We start from the raw sequence: 20609 nt of genomic DNA on the forward strand, positions 1-20609 counted from the left end.
TTACCAAGAAAACATACATGGAATCCTATGGTTTTTTTACAACGTTACTTTTCAAAATATATTTTCCATCAGAGATTTTAGTTTTAACTACTGCCCTGGAAAAAATAAATGCCAATTTCATTTTCCAGCACGTAATTGCAGTTATTGAACTAAAAGCTTTTCACTTATATTACGAATAAAAAAAATTATAAGCACTAAAAAGCAATTGAACACTAAGGCATCTTAACTAACACGTGCATCACAGGAAGTAAAGTCACTAATGTAAATTACAGTGAGCTAGTCAGAGAACAGGGACCTGTAATTACTCATTTACAATCTTTCTGTAACTAGGGTATGCAAATCCTTGAAATCTAATTTGCTAATACCCTCAACTGAATATCTGTATGTCCACAGATATAAACTTGGCTAACCTTTTATCATAGCTTTTCTTTCAGTTCAAAAACTTACTTCACCCAAATTATGTTGCAAAACATAATAATAAAACTTAAGTATCTTTTCTGATAACTTGGTAATAACCTAGTCTATAGTTAATACCCAGTACATAACGGCTTTTTTTAAGGTAATAACTAGCATATTAATTGGAATTATGGATGAATTGACAAAGGAACAGATCTTTTTCTCCATTCCTACCCCCCTCCCGTTTTTTTTTAAGGAGTATTAGTCCTCTTCTTAAGGGCTTCGATATCACCAAGCTATATCTTAACAAGCTAATAAAAATGTAAACTAAAGTCAGAAAATTACTGTCAAAGAGAATAGATGTTTTTAAATTATATGAAATTCACTGAAAAGTACCACTCCACAGTAGTGTTAAAACACTTTGGAATAATGATATACCTCATGATCTCCCTACCATATGCCTTAAATATGGATTATTTCTAGCACTACACTTCTTGTAAATGACATTTCAAAAGGGTTTCACTAGCATTACAATTGCAGCATGGTTACTAGACTCTCAAAAGTCTTTACAAATGACAGTGTTCAGTACTCCTCAAGTATTGTTTGGGATCTAACAGCCTGTGTTTAATGAGGCCAATTGCATCTCTATCTCTGGAAAGGTTAGTCTCTGTGCTTGTGGAGGGTCATTGGTTTCTCCCCTAGGATGAAGTGAGGAATCTTGGAAGTTTCGATTCCCTGATGTTTCATAGAACACCAGCTGCTGATGAGAAGCAGGCATTGATTTGATGGGCACCAGCTGTTAAAACCAAATACAAAAGGTAATTGCTGCATTAGAATTGCTTCTTTAATGGAAAGCAACTTCATCTGAAAAGGATAGGCCCACGTCAAGAGAACAACAACAGGCCTGCTTTTCTCCTAAAGCTGAAGTACACCTCTAGCCCGATATAATGCGATCCAATATAACACGAATTCGGATATAACGCAGTAAGGTAGCACTCCAAGGGGGGCGGGGCTGCACACTCCGGCGGATCAAAGCAAGTTCGACATAACGCGGTTTCACCTATAACGCTGTAAGATTTTTTGGCTCCCAAGGACAGCATTATATTGAGGTAGAGGTGTATATCGAATCATCTCCCTCTCCACCCATCCCCTCTACCAGGAACTCACTCCAACTCTGCATCTTCTTATTTAGTATTCCTTCACACCTGCAGGAAAAGTGAAGAGCTTAATAAGCAAACAGAAGCTAGTCCGTATTGCCAAGTTCTGCCTGAAATGGCTCTCTCTTGTCTCAGCAGCCAAGGCCTCTTGAAATATATATATATACACACACACACACAAAATTTCCTGCTCTTCCTGACCCTCTACTCCCTAACACACACACAAAATTACATTTATTCAGCAATCTCTGGTGCCTGGGAAACTCCTCCTTTGCCTACTTTTTTACTATGACAGCCCATTAAAACAGAGCCTGTAGACAGATAATTTCTTAATTTCATCCTCTTCCGGTCTTTACTGAACACCACAGAAGGGTTATTTGTGGGTTCCCACATCACCCAGAATTCAGCCTCCATATCCGTGTCTGCCCAGCCTCAAGCACTAGCCACTTGATCTTGAGAATCAGTCACCATCACTCTCCTCCCTCTCGTTTGGTGGGTTCTGCCTCCCACCCCCAATAGTCACAAAGAGTTTAACAACTCTCATTGCCAAACCTTGTCAGATAGGAGTCCATGTGCCGGATAGCACTATCTGGACAACATGGTCACCAGCTCCCTGGCAACAGCTTTGCTGCAGAAGTCAAGAGAGTGTGTGTCAGGTTGTCTACAGTGGCTCATGACCATGAATGCCAAATGCAGGGCAGACTGTTAAGAAACAGGGCACACACCAAAACTAGCTGTGTGCTCTGTAACAACATTTCACCAACCAAATATCAAGTGTGACCTCCTCAAGCACCAGGATTATTCTGTAGCTCTTCATACCACTGGATCAGGTCTAGCTATAAGGCCCAGCAGGTCTAGAACACAGGCCTGCAGAGCTGCCAGGCAGCAGACACCTCCAGGCTGCTACTCAGTGGCAGCTGCAACCAGTTTGTGCTCCTCATGTGCTACTCATGACCCGCTGTGGACAGAGACCATGGGAAGTCCCACCTTGGGGGTCTGACAGGCAAGAGCCTCATGGCTCTTGATTGGCTCCCCACGCTGGGTAAACCAAAGGGGCATTCCAGGAAGTATCCAGGCAAGAGTGCTGATTTCCTGTAGCTGCCGTGAGCTCTTGGACTCGTGGTTTTGACCTCAGCTTGATTTGGACTTTGCCTCCTGACCCAGAAACCTGGTTCAAATTCTGACCCTTGATATTGACCCTGACCTGGAAGCTGACTACGAACGTCTCTGCTAGTCCCAGCCTCAGGTTTGGCCCTGCTCTGACCCTTGCTCCCGACTGCCCTTGTTCAGATCCTGACATTACCATACTTTACCATATGATGGATTGATTTAAACTGAAGTGATTTACATCACCAATTTTCATCACTTAAATCAGCAAGCAGGAAATCATTAATTTGTGTTTAGGAAAATAACTAAAAAGTACAAATGCTAAAGAAAGTTGAGAGATTTCTCAACCAATGAGAATCAACCTATTAAAAAATGTTGATTTGCAACTAGAAATAGTTGCACATTTAGTTACCACTAAATTTGGTGCTTCCTTTTGCTAATCAGGAGGATACTCCAGCTACGCATTTATTTAATCCAGGGGTTTCCAAACTTTCTGCCTGCATGACCCCATTTGGAGACTGTTTCAGGTGACCCCAGACAGCAACAAAGCAACACAGTGACCAACAAATTTACACATTAAGTATGTTATTTAATGCCATTACCGTGACACATGGGCTTGCATGTTGCAACACAGCTTCTCGAAGTCCGGTGGTGTGGGAGAAATTACATATCTAATCTCCGATGTGACCTCAACAGTAGATTGATACTGAGACTTGATGGACACAAGGGTGCTGAATCCAGCTTCACACAAATATGTGCTCGCGAATGGCACCATCAGTTTCAAGGCGCGTGTTGATATTCATTCTTGACATTGAACCAGAACTCCAGGAGAGAAAGCTGAGCACATGTTCCCTGAAAGAATCGATCACAGAGACTACAACAGGGTTCAAAAAAGAATTGGTAAGTTCAAAGAGGATAGGTCCATCAATGGCTATTAACCAGGATGGGCAGGGATGGTGTCCCTAGCCTCTGTTTGCCGGAAGCTGGGAATGGGTGACAGGGGATGGATCACCTGATGATTTCCTGTTTTGTTCACTCCCTCTGGGGCACCTGGCATTGGCCACTGTCGGTAGACAGGATACTGGGCTAGATGGACCTTTGGTCTGACCCAGTATGGCCATTTTTATGTTCTTATGAAATGTCAATGAGCTGTTCAGTTTCAGCTGCTGGCAAATCCATGGCCTCAGGCTTGCACCCAAAGGAGCTTTGCACCCAATTACATTTTGTCATGTCCAAGTCGGGGAAAAAGGATGCAAACTGTTCCTCCATCTGGCTGAGATGCTCAGCCACTACCTGTGTGGGAAGCTAAATAATTTCATTGTCAGCCAGGAACTTGCGAAGCTGTAGGAAGGATTCATAGTTTTTCTTCAATAGATTATTCTTCCAGAAAACAATTTGCTTCAAGAATCCTGTGAGTTGATCACTCGCTGAAGGACACAGGTATTCTTTCCATGCAGACCTGTATTCAATTCCTTCAGTTTCCCAAATATGTCTGTGGCACAGGCAAGAAGGCACATCTTCCTTTGGTCACATAGAAAATCAACAAATTCACTTTTTGCAGTCCATTGCATAGGCATGCAGCTCATCTCTCAGTTCAAAAAATTTGCCCGTGTTGTTCCTCCTTGAGAGCCAATGAGTGTCAGCATGGAACAACAACACGTCATAATTGGACCCCACGTCTTCATACAGTTTTGCAAACAAACGGGCGAACAGGCTGAGTCTTGTTGTGGTTCATAATAGATGAGACCTGCTGTAAAACTTCACCTAGGTCTGGACTCAGTTGTTCCCTGTGAAACATGCAGAGAGTCCAAACAACACATGGAGCAACTTTCTTTACCAAGACAGCTTGACCTGCTTTGTGGCCTGCTGTAGATGGAGCTCCATCTGTGCAAAAGCCCACCATACGATCACATGGGATATTTTTGTCTTGCATGTAGCACACTGAACATTCCTTGGGCAGTCTAGTGCCCAGGAAGAGGGAGTCAGAACAGAATATCTTTGAGAACTGCACACTCCCATGTGTATTTCAACCAGGAAACGTGCATCATGCCCTCAGTGCTCACATCAACTTGAAGAGCAAAAGCATCCATGTTTTTCAGACTGCTCCACCAGTGTGTTTTCCTAATCTGCCGCTATCAGCTCAATCCACTGCTTCACTGTGTTGTTGGAGAGTGGTATGGCTTTAAGTCTGTTGGCCTTGGTTTCCCCACACATTACCTTCCGCGTATCAACTGGAGCTGGTAAAAACAAAGCGTCTCCAATTGTGTGAGAGCTCTTGGCCTACGCAATGCAGTAACTCACCTCAAATGATGCCTTTGGAGCATGGTCAGAGTCAGATATAGCGCTCCTGAATTGCACTTGGTGCTGCAAAAATTCTTCTTTCCAGTGCTGGAAAAATGACCCTTCTGAAGGGTTTCCAAACGTTGTTTAAGTTTATTAGGCATCATGCTTTTACTAGATAACTCTGTGTGACAGGAGGCATTTTGGTTTTTCTTCGTTCTTGACAGAAACACACTGGTGATGTCATACTCAAAGAAAGTCTCATCAGACCTGCAAGCACGTTTCTTGCACTCTCATTTTTGTTCATAAGTTCATCACTAGACTCACAGCTGCAGGCTGAAGCACATACTCTGCATTACATGAGTCCATCATGCCTGTTATCACAAATCAGAAAAAGGAATTCAAAGTTAAGCAAATAAGGCCAGAACTTAGGAAGCCCCTCTGTGATGATCCTAGGACAGTGCAGACACTGTTACTCACAAGGATTCTTTATCAAGTGCTAATAGGGTACTCATGGTGGCATAAAACAAGATATGGGCCCTGCCTTAAGGAGCTTACAAGCCACTGCAGGTTCCTATCTCAAAAAAGGCTAACACAGGCTCCTACCAGCCCCAGCAGAGAGGATGCTCTGTTGATAAGGCTGTTGCCCAGAGATAAGGATTTTCTGGATTCAAGTCTCTCAACTGGATGCTTGCACAGACAGATGGTGCAAATGACAGAACAGCATCTGCACACCCACCTCCGCTCAGCCAACATGTCCAGACCTGCTCCACAAACACCACTCCAGGAGGCCACCATTTTACAAAATAGCAGCCTCTGCACAACTTGGCCTTGCACACCCAGTACATGTGAGGTCACACTACAAGAAGTCTGCCATTTTGATCTACAAAATGGCAGCCTCTGCACAATGTGACCTTAGATGCCTGTGCATTTTGTAGATTAGGTGACATCCTCTCATAGGCTGAATCTGGCCTGTTGGACCCAAGATCCCATCTGCTGATGGCATGACCCCATTTTGGGTCACGAACCACAATCTGGGAACTGCTGATTTAAGCAATTACACAGCTTAATTTACACTTATTCACATTCTTAATTTTTACATTTTTTATTATGTTAATTGCATCATTCATCATTTTCTGTTATTTACTAGATTTTTATAAGTGATTTGTGTCAAGCTCTATTTGGCTAGAAATCCAAATTAAATTAACAATCCACAAAAACAGCATTTTTTTTTAATTATTAGCTGAATTACTCCTGGGGTAATTCTGCACCATTGCGCAATGCAGAATTTTGCAGAAATTAATGGAGAATTTCCTCCCCCCCACCGCCCCACAGAAATGGACTGCAAAGATGTTGGCCACCACTAGGGTCCGCTGGACCCAGCAGAGCCCAGCTCACATATAGAAGACAAGGCCAGGGGGGAGGAGGAGGGAATTAGAGGGTTCCTGGCATTTGCAGTTCCCAGCATGCCCTGAAGGAAGGAGACTCTGGCAGGCAAGAAACTCCATGCAAGCTGGGGACCCAACATCAGGCTGTTTCTCATTCTGGATCTCTGGACTTTAGAGCGTGGGGGGCGCCCTGCAGCTGGCCTCTGACGGGGAGAGATGTGAGTATCTGGGCTTGGGGGGGGTTCTTACACATTCTAGTCCTAGCCAGCTGTAGCTGTAGATGATATATTGGGTATTCAGATAACTGTTTTCCATCTTTTTATAATCATTCTCGGTACTTTGCCTCAATATCTTGTGGCAATGAGTTCCGCATTTTTATGAAATTAAACTGTGAATCGCCTTTTGTCAGTTTTCAGTGTGCTGCCTTTTAATTTTGCTGGATGTTACCATGCTCTAGGATTGTGCAACAAGGTAAATAGGAGTATCTGACTAATCTTCCAAAGACCGATTATCTTATTCAATTCCAGCATGCTGCTACCTATTCGTTATCTACACAAATAAAATACACTCTCCTCCATATGGAAGTCTCTCCATGACCTTTCTGGGCTTCTTTGATTTCTGCTGTATCCTTTTTTAAATTAAGTGATCAAAATCGAGCACACTATTCAAGATTGCTTGTACTTAGCATTGGAATTTCAGTGATAGGTTTTTTGCCACCAGGCCAGTGTTGTAGGATGAACAGATTTCTCAGGGTTTTGCAATTTATTCTAAAGAACGTGTTAAATAAAGTCATAGCATATATGCTGGTTTCTACAAAGGCTGTAATGTCATCTGCCATCCAATGATGAAGAATAACATTGTCAGCAATGTCTTATAGGCATAACTTTGTCTTCTGAGCACTGACCCATACTGGGGTGACTCCCCCACAAAATGAGATAAAGCTAGAACCAAATATCCCAGGGTGCTGTTTAAAGTGTGCCATTTGACTGAAGTAGGACACGGTATTGGCAAATGAAGTACAAAGTGGACTCCGGAGACTCCAAGCAGCTTCCATTCCAGTAAACTTTCATCCCTTATTTCACTAGAAAAGTTTTAAATGATCACTAGTGCTGTGAGGCAATAGAGCTTTCCACTGAATTCATTATGTGGCAGGAAACGAGGAGCCTCTTTGCATTTACCACCTATTTGGTGCGTGTAAATTTCTGTCAATTTCTGATGGAGCTGACAGATGGTTTCCCCCTTTCAGCACTGTCTTACTTTTTACCTATGCACTTTGAATAGTGGAAACTTTTAAAATTGTAATAGACTAGTAACAGTACGATTGTCAGGCAACAGACTGTTTTTCCTTTGAATTGCATTGTACTGACTGCCCCAGGTCTGTGTTATTGTACTGAGTGTCTTATTTTTCCCTTGGCCTTACTTGATGGGCCTTTGGACTCTGATACTCGGGTGACAGCAGAAGTGAATTACAACAGATCTTTGAGAACTTTGCTTTCTGGTGGTGTGCGTGTGTTTAATTCTCACAGCTTTTTTGATAAATGTTGAGGTTTTGTTTTTATCCTTTTGCAAAATAACTTTCTAATGCATTTTGTGTTTACTTTTGGCAAGCTCAATGAGATTTAACATCAATGTTTAATTTGCTGGAGTAAAGCCTCACAGCAGATCAACTGGGACAGCCTTAGAACACTTTCTGATTGGAAGTTTCGTGGTGCTAGCCAGAAAAAAAGTACTCAGAATGCTTAGATCTGAGCTATAGTAAATAATCTATGTTAATATCTTTACCCGAACCTTGCTTTTCATAAATGTATCATGGGAGCTCATTCTTTTTTAACAACATCATTTACTAAATTTGGCTTTGTTTTTTAAAAATATTGAAACAATGCAGCGTTCTATTTCAGTGGTAGAAAGGACATCAATGGCTTTTAAATAAAGGGAAACAATTATCAAAGGACTTAAAAAAAGAATTAATACCTGTGTTTGCATCTTAAGAATTACTAGGGACACTATTAATCTTTCAGACCTTTGTGAAAAGTTTGATCTTGAATCGAATTGCCTTTTATTTTTTAAAAAGGCACCAGACAGTAACATAAAAGAATAATTTACTCTGACAGTGCCTGGCTTGTTTGATTTAGCTTGTGAAAGCAGTTCAGAGCCGAAGACCAACACACTGACTTCACTTTATAAAACAAAACATAAGTCATCTACTTTATACAAATTATATAGTTGTCAAAAATAAAATCCCTAGTTTTGAGGTTTTAATCTAATTGTTTAACTCTTTGAAAGTTAAAAGCACTGTCAAATGCAGTTAGGTGCGTAGGGCCCAGACATGTTCCCTTTCAGAGAACGAACATACACCACATCGAGACACTTGTAACTTAAAAATCTCAGCTGCTCCATCATTGTCCTTTGGAAAAATGCTAGAATTCTACTCAAGTTCTGCTTCCTCTCTCTTGGCAACTTCCACTCCACTTCTTACCTTCTCCCTTCTGCTTTTGATTGCTGTTCCTTTTCCTTTCCCCCATGCTGTGAGCCCTAGGGTACAACTAAGAGTAATGGGCTGAAATTAACTCCCTTTGTTGAATTTATCAGTTTGTTTTTAATGGAAAATATACTTTAATACATTTTTAGAACTTTTCTTAACTTATGTATCCAGCACATTTTAGGTAGCTCTGTTTGGTACTTCTGGGGGAATTCTGCATCAAAAAAATAAAAAATTCGGTGCCAAAAAATTAAAAATTCTGGCACAATATTTTAAAATTCTACAAATTTTATTTGTCAAAATAACACTACCTAATCAAGTCAGTTTCAATTATTTTGCTAATTTATTTCAAAACACCTGTCGGAAGTATGTCTGTAACAATAAAGACACACACAAAAATTCTCCCAGGAGTAGAGTTACAGAAACCCCTACAACAACCCAGGTCCTATTTCTCTGTCTCCTTTCCGCACCCCCCGTCCCCCTGAGGGGCCACCCCTCATGCTTCAGAACTAAAGCAAACCATTAGGCATATTATTGCATAGCTTCCTTTGAAATATCAGATACTGCATAACGGTAGAGTCAGGATACCTGATCTATGTGTGCCATCAATCTGATCCGCTATGGAAATTCCACAACTCATAAGGAGAAAGATCAGCATCACCAACTTATTTCATAAGAACGGGCATACTGGGTCAGACTCATGGTCCATCTAGTCCAGCATCCTGTCTTCTGAAAGTGGCCAATGCCAGGTACTTCAGAGGGACTGGACAGAACAGGTAATCATAGAATCATAGAATATCAGGGTTGGAAGGGACCTCAGGAGGTCATCTAGTCCAACCCCCTGCTCAAAGCAGGACCAATCCCCAACTAAATTGCTGAAGGGAATACCCTACATGGCAGAAACAAGCTCAGCAATAGCAGTAGAGCTCCCTCCCCAAACTCCAGGCCTTGCAATTATCATCACTGTTGTATAAAGTGCCCAAGATGCGCATGACTCCAGGGTCTGGTGATGCAGGGGAGATCTATCCTCTGGGAGTCTTGTGTACCGCACTTGGCTCTCCGCTCTGCACACATCGCTGCAAGCGCTCAGCAGGCCTGGAAGGTGACCCCACTGCCTCTGAGAGAAGTCACATCTCTGAGTCACGAGGCCACGTGTGCACAGAAGGGGTAGGCGGGGACAAAGGGCAGTGATGGTAGACAGGGAGGGCAGGTGAGCTAGACAGAGAGGGCAGCTCTTAAAAGTGATCCATCCCCTGTCGCCCATTCGCAGCTTCTGACACACAGATGCTAGGCACACTTCAGAGCATGGTTCTGCATCCCTGCCCATCCTGACTAATATCCACTGATGGACCTATCCTCCATGAACCTATCTAGTTCTTTTTTGAATCCTGTTATAGTCTTGGCCTTGACAACATCCTCTGGCAAAGAGTTTCACAGGTTGATCATGCATCGTGTGAAGAAATACTTCCTTTTGTTTGTTTTAAACCTGCAGTCTATTAATTTCATTTGGTGACCTCTAGTTCTTGTGTTATGAGAAGGAGTAAATAATACTCCTTATTTACTTTCTCCACACGAGTCATGATTTTATAGACTTCTATCATATCCCCACCTTAGTCATCTCTTTTCTAATCTGAATAGTCGCAGTCTTATCAATCTCTCCTCCTATGGAAGCTGATCCATACCCCTCATTGTTTTTGTTGCTCTTTTCTGTGCCTTTTCCAATTCCAATATATATTTTTTGAGATGGGGCAACCAGATGTGCATGCAGTATTCAAGTGTCCTTATTCCATTTCAGGACATTACTGAGCACTGACCCAGGACAGATTACATAGAATTCCCCTATCAACCCACAAGCAGCATGATATTGCCCATACTGGCTTGGTCCAGAACACAGCATCAGAATTTGATTCACTCGAAAGTCTGTTTTCAGTGTAGATCTGACAGTTTGCAACTCACTGAAGCACAAACTAGTTTGGTTCTGCTGAACAGTACAAATGTAATACAGATATTTAGACACTAGAATATTCTACCCAAACTACTGGTAGCTTACTTTTTTTTAAAATTACATTTTAGATAAAGAGCCATTACAAAACAATGCTTACTCCATGTGCAAGTCTATTCTCCAGAGAGGTTTGTTTTCAGATATAAAATGGCCCTTTATGTTTTGATACAAAGAATTTAATTTCATTGAAGAGCATGTAGCATGAACTAGTGTTCAGCAAAACTGGAAAGTCTCTACTGTAACCATAAAGCTGAATGTCTCTTATTAACCTAATTGCACAGAACATTCTATTAAACAGATATTACCATTTTTTCCACTTGTCAAAAAGCTGCTTGGAACTAATAAAATATGACAGACTGTGGAGACTCTAAATTGAGATTTCCGTGGCTTTGGCTGATAAAAGTGCAAACAGAACTGCAAGGACTTGAGTTCATAAGTATGGCATGAAGCAATATTGACATAATATCAATAGTGTGTCATCTGGAAAGATTTTAAAATAAAACATTGGGAATGAAAAACAACTGAAGCATTATATCCTCAGTAGTCTGAATCAGCAAAATCTTTCCAATTGCCCAGTCACAAATATAAGCATGAATCCAGGTACAACTTTCTGTAGCAGATAAACAGGTCTAATTTTTGTAAATCAATATTTTGAATGTTTTGGGTTTTTTTAAACAGCCACATAGACAAAACAAGAAAATAGTTATTAAAAGAAAAACGAACATACTGCAATTTCATAAAATTTCACTTCTTCTCTCCTGTCAACAGTTGTGATTATTTCTTTGTGGCAACTACGGGGTAACAGGAGTTCAACTCTCCAAAACATAGGGCATCTGAGGCTGAAAAATCCAATCGTCCATGGTAAAAAGGAACTTTCCCTTTTAAAGTGCCATCAACTTTTGCAGAATCTAGGCTTTCACTTAAAAAAAAAAAAAGAAAGGTAGAGAGATAGAGAGAGAGATTCCATCCAGTATGATTCAAGTAATCTTGCAGATAAGAATCGAGTGTCTTCCTACATCTGCCCACACCTCCAGTGCTTCTGCTGCAGCAGAGGGAAAACAGAACAGTCTGGTCCATTTTTAGTGCTGCTGTTCGCACCTCATGAGCAGCCGTGAAACCAACCAGGTTCAAGACAGCTGCATCCTACTGCATCTTGGGAAAGCTCTGAACAACAGGAGAGGCAGGAACTTGGGCTATATGGGGATGGGGGGAGGGGGACCCCCATGGAGGTTGGAAGAAGGATGAATTAGCAGAGATCCTCTCTTATAGAAGCCAGGGGCCTGCACAAAGTGAGAGGGGAGGAGAGAGCATGTGAACATTCAAGATCCTTTCCAGCAACCAGAGGCAGATGATGTAGATGTTTGAAGCCTGTAGAAAGAGGGAGCCACTGAAAAGGGTGGAAGGACAGCATCCTTGCAGGAATCCCAACAGCTACCCTTTCCTTGCAGATGAGTGGGGGAAGGGTTTGATTTCTGAATTGGGCATTACCTCTGCAGAGTGGCTCATCTTAGAGGCTACTGGGTGTTTGGAAAAGTTTTCAGCTCTTAGATTTGAGTAGCAGAAAGGAAAAGAAAATATAAAAGCCAGAGAAGTGGTGAAGGAGTCTGGTCCTTTCTGGCCTGCCCAGATTGCAGGTACAGCAGAGAGGCATGGTCACCCCCATGAGAGACTGACAGTAACTGCTGGCAAATGACATCCCTCTGTTGAGGAAGCTGCTATTGGTTAGTGCCCAGCACTTTTTCCAAGAGCTGGGATTAGCTAGTCAACGAGGGATCTACTTGTAAACGAAGAGCTGCAGGCGGAGCATTCCTCATTTTGATCCACCCTCTGTTGCTTCCCAAGGGTCCATGGCCTTTGCCAAGCCTGGGAATACGACAGGATCGTTAGGATGCCCAGTTAGAGCACAGAAAAAGTGGGGGGCTGTGGCTGCCCCTCCTCATCCCCTTCACTGCTGCCAGGACAGGTTGTTTTTAGGAGAACTCTTGTATTACAGTTCAACAAAGTTGCAGCCAAAAAATACTCTTTGTCTGTCTTCACTGCCATTCACAAGCAACATTTGACATGTTTTATTAAAAGGGAAAGTTGTTTTGACAATAAGGTACTAATTAACACAGCACATGACTCTTTCATTCCATTCGAGTGCTGGGGGCAAGGCTGCACAGGTATCTCTCATCCAGTCTGGTATTAATGGCCAACGAAGATTAATTATCTCGTACCCAATTCTTAACTGCAGGCTAGACACTATCTGAGGTACAGTCAGAAAGATTTGATTTTCCCAGCCAATGGTCCCCAGGGAGTGGCTATTTTCCTCAGCGGGTCTCTCTCAAGTGTATTGTTGCCAGATGCCATTTCCTACTCATTAAACTGGAATCAACACGACTCCAAGGTCTGCAAGGTTGCTGGCTGACAGATCTGTGACACTTCAGAAGTCAAGTGCTCTGAAAAGTTCAAAGAAAATATAACACTACATTACACATCTGGAAATCTACGGCTCACTAAACCAAGCACATCTCAAAAGTTGAGACGCGAAGATTAATAATGAAACTACAGCATAATAGGCTGAACTGTGCTCTCAATTACACCAGCTGAACCCCGGCGGGACCACTCTAACCAAGGGCAGAAGTTAGCTGAATACCCTTAGATTTGAAGTTCTTCGGGACAGGAGTTTTGCTTCATGGTATCTATTATTTTTGTTTAAAAAAAAACACTGTGTACATCTATCAGTCTGTGTAAATAACTCATTTCTCCTCTTCCTGGCTCCAGCCTAGACATTCTGGTCCATATATTTGTGAGCTCCAGGTTCCACTATCTTAATGTACTGTACCTAGGACACCAGCCCTGAAAAGAGATTCCATTTAGTTCAGAATGCAGCCCCCGTCCTTAACGACACAGGTCAGTCAACTGCTCTCTCTGGGAGCTCACTTGCTTCACTAGCTCCCCAGCAAAGGGGAGGAAGAGTCACATTCAAGATTTCAATCCTGATCTTCAAGGCTCTCCATGGAGAGAGGTACCTCTCTCCACTGCAGTCATGCCTCCCACAACAGCAATGTTCCTCAGAAGCAATGAAACAGCCTACCTGGAAATGGTAAGTGAAATAACTTGGTAACCAACTGTGGAATTTGCTTCTGCAAGAGATCAGAACGGCCACAGACCTCGCCACATTGAAAACAAAAATCTCATGTCACTTCCCCACAACAAACCAAATCAAAAGGATGGCGCAGAGAGCGGGAGAGGGAGAAAAACAGAAATGTATTCAATCTAACTTTTAGAAGCTGTCATGTGCTCAGGTAATATTGTGATAGGCACTGTTTAAATGCTGGAATAAGAGAGAATAGAATAATGGTCCATGTGCAACCACAACTTGGATACTTTTTAATTAGTGCATGGAAGGCAGACAAAGGTGTGATCTTAGATGTTGTCCATTGTACACTGGAAGTTCCCTATCCTCCCATGCTTGTCTTGATAGACACTGGCACTGGCCACTCAAAATGAACAAAGTCAACCAGATACTGCATTAGGCAAAGACTGTTCTGTTTAGATGAGCTCTCAAATTAGCTACTGGAACTTGAACAAGCCATCAGGAAAAAGGTTTCCTATGGAATTCCTCATGGAGTTACTGACAGGTTTTTTTAATGTAAGATGTGGTCCCCAGATCTGGTAAACAACAGATTCAGTTCTCCAAACCTCAGTGTCCTATTACAGCTGCAAACCCCAAATTATTTCCTTCCCAAAGATCATGAATATCTGGAACAGTCAGGACATTTATTTCCACGCATTTGAAATAAGAACTTTGCCACTGTGTCCTCCGAACTGGAACAGCTACTTATTTGAACTTATGGGACTGATTTTGGATCTCTTGTAGTTCTAATGCTCTGGCCTCATATGTTGTGCCATCAGGTATTGTTTCAACTATTGAAGAAAGATTTCACACATGTGCTTTGCAGTATCAGAGAATCTCCCTAGGACAGAAAAAACTAGGGCTGCATTTCTATGATTAAAATGAAAGAAAAACAAAACGCTTTCATGCTAAATACTCAAAAGAGTTCTGGCAAATGCCTCAATAGCTGTATTAATAACAATAAAAACAAGAAGGGTGTGTAACAAGTTAGGTATGAAAGGGCACTCCAATTTTTGCTCTGTGCACTGAGAAATCCCCGCTTTGCCTCAAGAGTGAGCATCTTCTAATCTCATATTTACATTTCATAAATTATACATCAACTTCAAGCCACGAAAAACTCTTCCCAAATAAGGAGAATCTATTTTTTCTTTATTATTCTCTGACTTTTATAAATTGATATGCATCATCTGGGACACGGATTTTTTCAGCTTTGCTAACAATATATTTATAAACAAAACAAACATGTGAAATGTGTTTACTGATCATACTTTAATATTTTTTTATGTTCATTAAAAAACCCAGATGCGGGAGTGGACTTTGTACTGTGTAGATGGCAGTAGTTGATCCACAGACCTGGGGTAATGGTAGCAGTGTGACCTTCCTCACACTGTCTGGCTATCGTACCTGAATCCTGATCTAACAGGGGCTAACGAGAAGGATTGGGGGAAGTTCAGCCTCTAAGCTTTTTTCATCCTTGACCACTCTGCTGAAAGTACCAAATCAGAAAAATGTAAGTGTCAAGCGTAGTATTGACTTTATTTATGTGCCATATCCCAATCTCAAACAAACACCAACACCAGGTCTACATGACAAAGTCCAACATAGCTGTGCCAACAGAAGAGTAGTAGTAACTACCGTAATAATATAATATCAGTATGGTGTTGTTATACTGACAGAAAAACCCCTTCTATCAGCAGAAGCTGCGTCTACACTAGAGGCCTCTGCAGGGATTGCTATACAGGTAAAGCACTGTTATGTAGACCAGGCCTGGCAAAAGATATTATCTACTATGGCCAATTCAGAGGCGAATGAGGAGCAAGTGCCAATGCAGCATGGTTCTCCAGGGGGACTACTCACATGCTTAAGTATCTTGCTGCACTGGGGCTACACAGCTGGGGTTCGTCAGCACGGTGACAACAGAACAACCCATATGAACCCATATCTTCACTAACCCCTCCCAGTGGCCTTATAAGCATGTGAAAGAAAAGGGGAGACAAGATGGGACTGTGAAGAACCACGGGAGAGCTGGCACTACGTTTTGAAATGGCTTGGCAAAAACAGCCACTTCATATTAATGGTACCAAAGGCAGCTAATAACTGTTTAACTTAACTCTACAGGTAGGCATGGCCAAATTCAGTTTTATTTATTTATTTCAACAGATAGTGATGTTTACGTTTAAGGAGTTTTTATTTTTATCCATTTAAATGTTCACAGTTGTGGAAAGGTATGGGAGGCTCAGATAATGAGCGCATTAGACAATATTATTTAAAGACAGTAGACGTTGAGATTCAAAAAGTTAAAGCTTTGTGAGCATTAAAACACAAATTGCCAACATATACGTCAAAATATACACAGTAAATAGCCTTAAATCAAATTCTAATAAGTTCTCAAGCAGCATTTTTCTTACTTGGCTTATCATGAATTTCAATTATTACCGATGGAAATATTTTTTCTTTGTGTGTGTTCGGTGAAATCAACGTTGATTGACATTTATCAATAAAAATCTAACCCCACCAAGCCTATCTATAGGTTTTATATTATATGCTTTTCAATGTCATTTAAAAGTCCATCTCTTTTCCCCTTCCTAGACATGACATATTGAGAGACATGTCAAGAATTATGTTTGCATTTGTACAAATAATTTGAAAGATAAAAGTTTCTATCTAGAAAAAAAATCTTGTAAGTAAAGACAATTGCTAATAAGTATTAAAATACATTTAAATATAAACATGTTACTGCAGCACCAAATTATTTTGAACTGGGAAGGAGAGAGTTAGTAAAACATGCTCCAATCAAATATTTGAATGTATAAATCTAAAAGTGCTATTGAATGAAAATCTGGAAGTCATATTACTGGATACATATTACCCAGCTCATCATGAAATAAAAGTCTGCTGCTTGCCTTTTGCAGGTAGAGTCTGTAATGCTGGAAAATCAGCCTGTGTGCTAAAAAACAGACTAAACATGTACGGTCTCATTAATGCTCTGAAGTGTAGAACAGTTTTAGCACAACAGATGTTTTGTTCAGCATTATAATCCAGGTTGGAGATTAGAAATGTTCTATAGTTCAACACAAAGATTAAACTGAGTCTCAAATTGAGATGCAGATTAGGAATAAGCCTAAAAGACTGGAGGTAAGGAGGGGGCACACTCAACAACACTTAATTTACGAGTAGTTCCAAGAACATGGAACAAAATCTTCCAGTTTTGCAATTTTAGTAACATGGGCTATAGAGTTAGAGAGGTAAAGTGGAGGACAATAAATCAGGACTTCATGCTATGCAATAGGCTCAAATTAACTGCTCTCTTGCACTTCCTGGAAATAGTTCTTTTACCTTGGTAATGCAATTATCAGATAGCAATCACAAGGCAGGCAAATTACAATACCTGTGTTTAAAATAGCTACCCCATTGCTTCTCTTCACGACCTTCTTTGGCAGGGAAGAACTATCACTCTTCAGTTAACCCCTGGCCCTTCAGACTTTTCACACTTATACAAAAAGGAGAATAGCTGACGATGCTTAGATATAATGGGCAGCTGAATTAACATTCAGTTACAACATGGCCCAATGTCATTCATTCCATAGATATAAAAAGGAGGAGTGTCAGGTTTGATGGTGAACTTGGAAGTATGTTTCCCCTACAGGTATCCCAAAGCGGTTACTCCTTTGGTCTATAGGTATCACTGCAGCAACACACCCATACAAGTTTTGAACAACCCTAATTGAAGAGAAATGGGAAACCGTACGCAAGAGAGACTAAAGTGATTCTGAAATACCAAATTAGAAATACCAAATACTCTACATGTTAATTTAGCACTAGAGGACCTTGTATTTATTTTTATCTGATGTTCTTCATTAAACTTCTACCTTCACCTTCCTAATCAAAGCAGTCATCACATTTGCCTTCAGCAAAGTCAGCTCTCAAGATAAATTATTTCTCAAGACAAGATCACTTTATTCAGTTTATGACAGGAATTTGTATTGATTAAACCTTTAATATATTTTGAGTTACCATCTCCAACATCCATCACAGCTTATCCTGTACACATAAAAATATAGTAGTTTAGGAAGGTAGCCAGACTTGCCATTACATACCCCTGTGTAGCTACAAAGACTCACTCAATGCAGGGGCAAATGAAGGAAGCTTTATTAATCACCAGAATTATCTGGTTGATCATCTCTCTACTTCCTTTGGGGCTCTCATATCCAATTTAGACATATTTTTTTTGCTGATTACCATTGTTTAAAGCTCTATCGTGCAATTTTAAAGGAATTCTATTCAAGAGATACTATGGCGGCTGAGACTTCTCTTAGGGTTTTTCCATTCTCCCTTTTTTGTAAGGCCCCCAATAACATTTGAAAAGTATCCAAGGATATCTAGAATTCCTGATTTACCTACTCTGATATTTGTTTTAAAACTGTATATAAGCACAATCTCTGAAATAACGTAACTCTACTGACATCTAGTGTTACGTGTGCTCGTCCAGGAATAAAGAAAAGTGGTGTGTTTTTTTTAAAGAAAACGTATTAAAGAAAAACTGATAAATCCTCAGTCTCCAATTCCAGAAGCATTGTCTGTTATTGCAAAAAGACTGTCCATAAAAAGGAAATACAGGTAAGATCCACACCTGGAAAATGTACATGACTTTTGTGAAACCCAGTATGAACCCAAGTCCATCACAGTTTATCTTATGCTATTATGCGTTGAGATTGAGTGCTGCTATATTATGCCAATTTTTAGGAATAGTCAAGCAGTCGTCATGGTGATAAGGGAAAGAATTATATAAGTATACTGTAGTAAAAAAGCATCAGGTATTACAGCCATTTGTATTCCAGAGACGTTAGACTATGTCAGTTCCATAATACAAGAGGACCGATACGAATATGCAATAGCAATTGTCGTTCTAGAATGAAACTGAAAAACCCAACGTAACTCTACAAATAATTATTTTTACCCTAGAGGGTGGGGAAACCTCATCACCCGAGAGGAATTAAATTCTCACAGTTCTCTAGTCTGATCCAATGCATCATAGCAGTGTTGCCCCTACTTCTCATTAGCCTCCCATGCTGCTCAGGGTTTAATCTGGAAGCACTCTAGTTTCTCAGAAAAACTAGTTTGCCTGTTGATCACCCCATGCACCCACCCACGTACAATAGCCCCAAAATGTCAAAAGTCTTGACTGTAAAATAAAAAGCAAATAAATACATTTGAAAAAAAACCCCAATCTATGACTCATGATTAAAAAGCAGCCTTAATGATGAATAAGAATGTACTATAAATGCTGCTCCGTATGACACATACATGACCTTTAGCAAGACGGTAGGCAGCTTCCAAGGAGCCACGGAACTAAAGAAAAATTATTTAACTTTGCAGGGGCAATTCAGAAAGCATTAAGACATCATGGCAAAAGTCAGCTGTACTGTGTGATACAGAACAAAGTAAACCACCCAAGCCACCCAATTGTCAGCAGGGCATGTCCACCCTGAGAACTCTGCAAGCATTTCCCCTCGCTCTGAATTAGAGCCTTCTAATGGCTTGCCTGCTTGGGGTCCACGGTGGCAGCAGGGGATTCCAGTTCTATAGTCACAGGACCATCATTCTGGATGTTTACTTGCATGTAGGCTCCAAACTTGCCATCTGAAAATTAAAAGAAAAAAAGTGTCACGGGACTCTTGAAAGAAGGATGCGCACCGAGGGATCACACTATTGAAAAAGTGCAGTCGACATTTTTTTTTCCAATGGCTTGTTAAAGATAGGCCTTTATTCCTACACGTAGGTGCCAAGATAAATGGCCTGACTTTCAAGAGTGTTGAGCACCCAGTAACCTCCTAGAATGAAATGCTTATAAATAAATTGAGCAGAAACACTCATGCTTTCGTCAAATAAAAATGAAATGCACTATAATTTGGGGAAGGGCCCATTTTTTTGTTCTGTGTTTGAATGGGGTTCTGGTCCATTACTAGGGCTCCAAGGCACTATGATAAATAATAACTCCATAGCCTGTTTTGGTAAATGGGGGCTCTCTGGAGTCTGTGGCCTCTGATAGATGCATAGCGTGAAGTGGCAAAAGGTAGGAACGTGGCTTACGATAGAGGGGGTCTGCTATTCACACAGCTAGGTGAACGCTGAAAGTATAACAGAGCTTCCAATACAGAAGGAGAAGCTGGATGGGTAGACTGGGCGGCTCTTAGTTCATGCCAGAATGGCAGACAAGAGATAGTGTTCTTTCGGTTGGAGGGTAAGGATGCAGCATGTGTTTTTGTTTTTGAAACCATATCAGGAAATCAGGATGGTAGAGGGCCATGTTTCTGGTCTGTATTTGAGGGATAAGAGGCAAGAACACAGTATTTAACCATAATAAGGAGCTAAAATGGAGGGCGGCATACAGGCTTTACAGGGTGGCTGGATGAAGGTTCATCGCTCATGTTGGAAAGGTATAGGAGGCAGGGACGGTGGGGCGTAAAAGGGGTTGTGACTTAACTTGCAACAGGGTGGAGTCAGAGAGGCCAACGTGCTCCTGTAAGGCTCAACAATGGATTACCTCAAATGGTGGTTTTGTTTTGGTTTTGGGCAGTTTTGACACTATCTATTTACAGCAGGGTTCCCAACATTTTTCCTAGCTTGCCCACTTCACCATGGATTGGTGCCTGCACACTTCAGTTCCCGCCAAATTTGGGCT

General features: G+C 41.1%; 1 protein-coding gene across 1 annotated transcript in view; it reads right to left on the reverse strand.

Moving 5' to 3' along the window:
- DTD1 (D-aminoacyl-tRNA deacylase 1) overlaps positions 1 to 20609 on the reverse strand; it is a 102144-nt gene that overhangs the window by 65004 nt on the left and 16531 nt on the right. The window contains exon 4 of the mRNA XM_050951308.1: positions 19470 to 19567. Within this exon, the coding sequence (XP_050807265.1) occupies positions 19470 to 19567 (98 nt within the window). The remainder of the gene's footprint in view (positions 1 to 19469; positions 19568 to 20609) is intronic.

Source organism: Gopherus flavomarginatus, chromosome 4 (genome assembly GCF_025201925.1).
Source record: "Gopherus flavomarginatus isolate rGopFla2 chromosome 4, rGopFla2.mat.asm, whole genome shotgun sequence".
NCBI lineage: Eukaryota > Metazoa > Chordata > Testudines > Testudinidae > Gopherus > Gopherus flavomarginatus.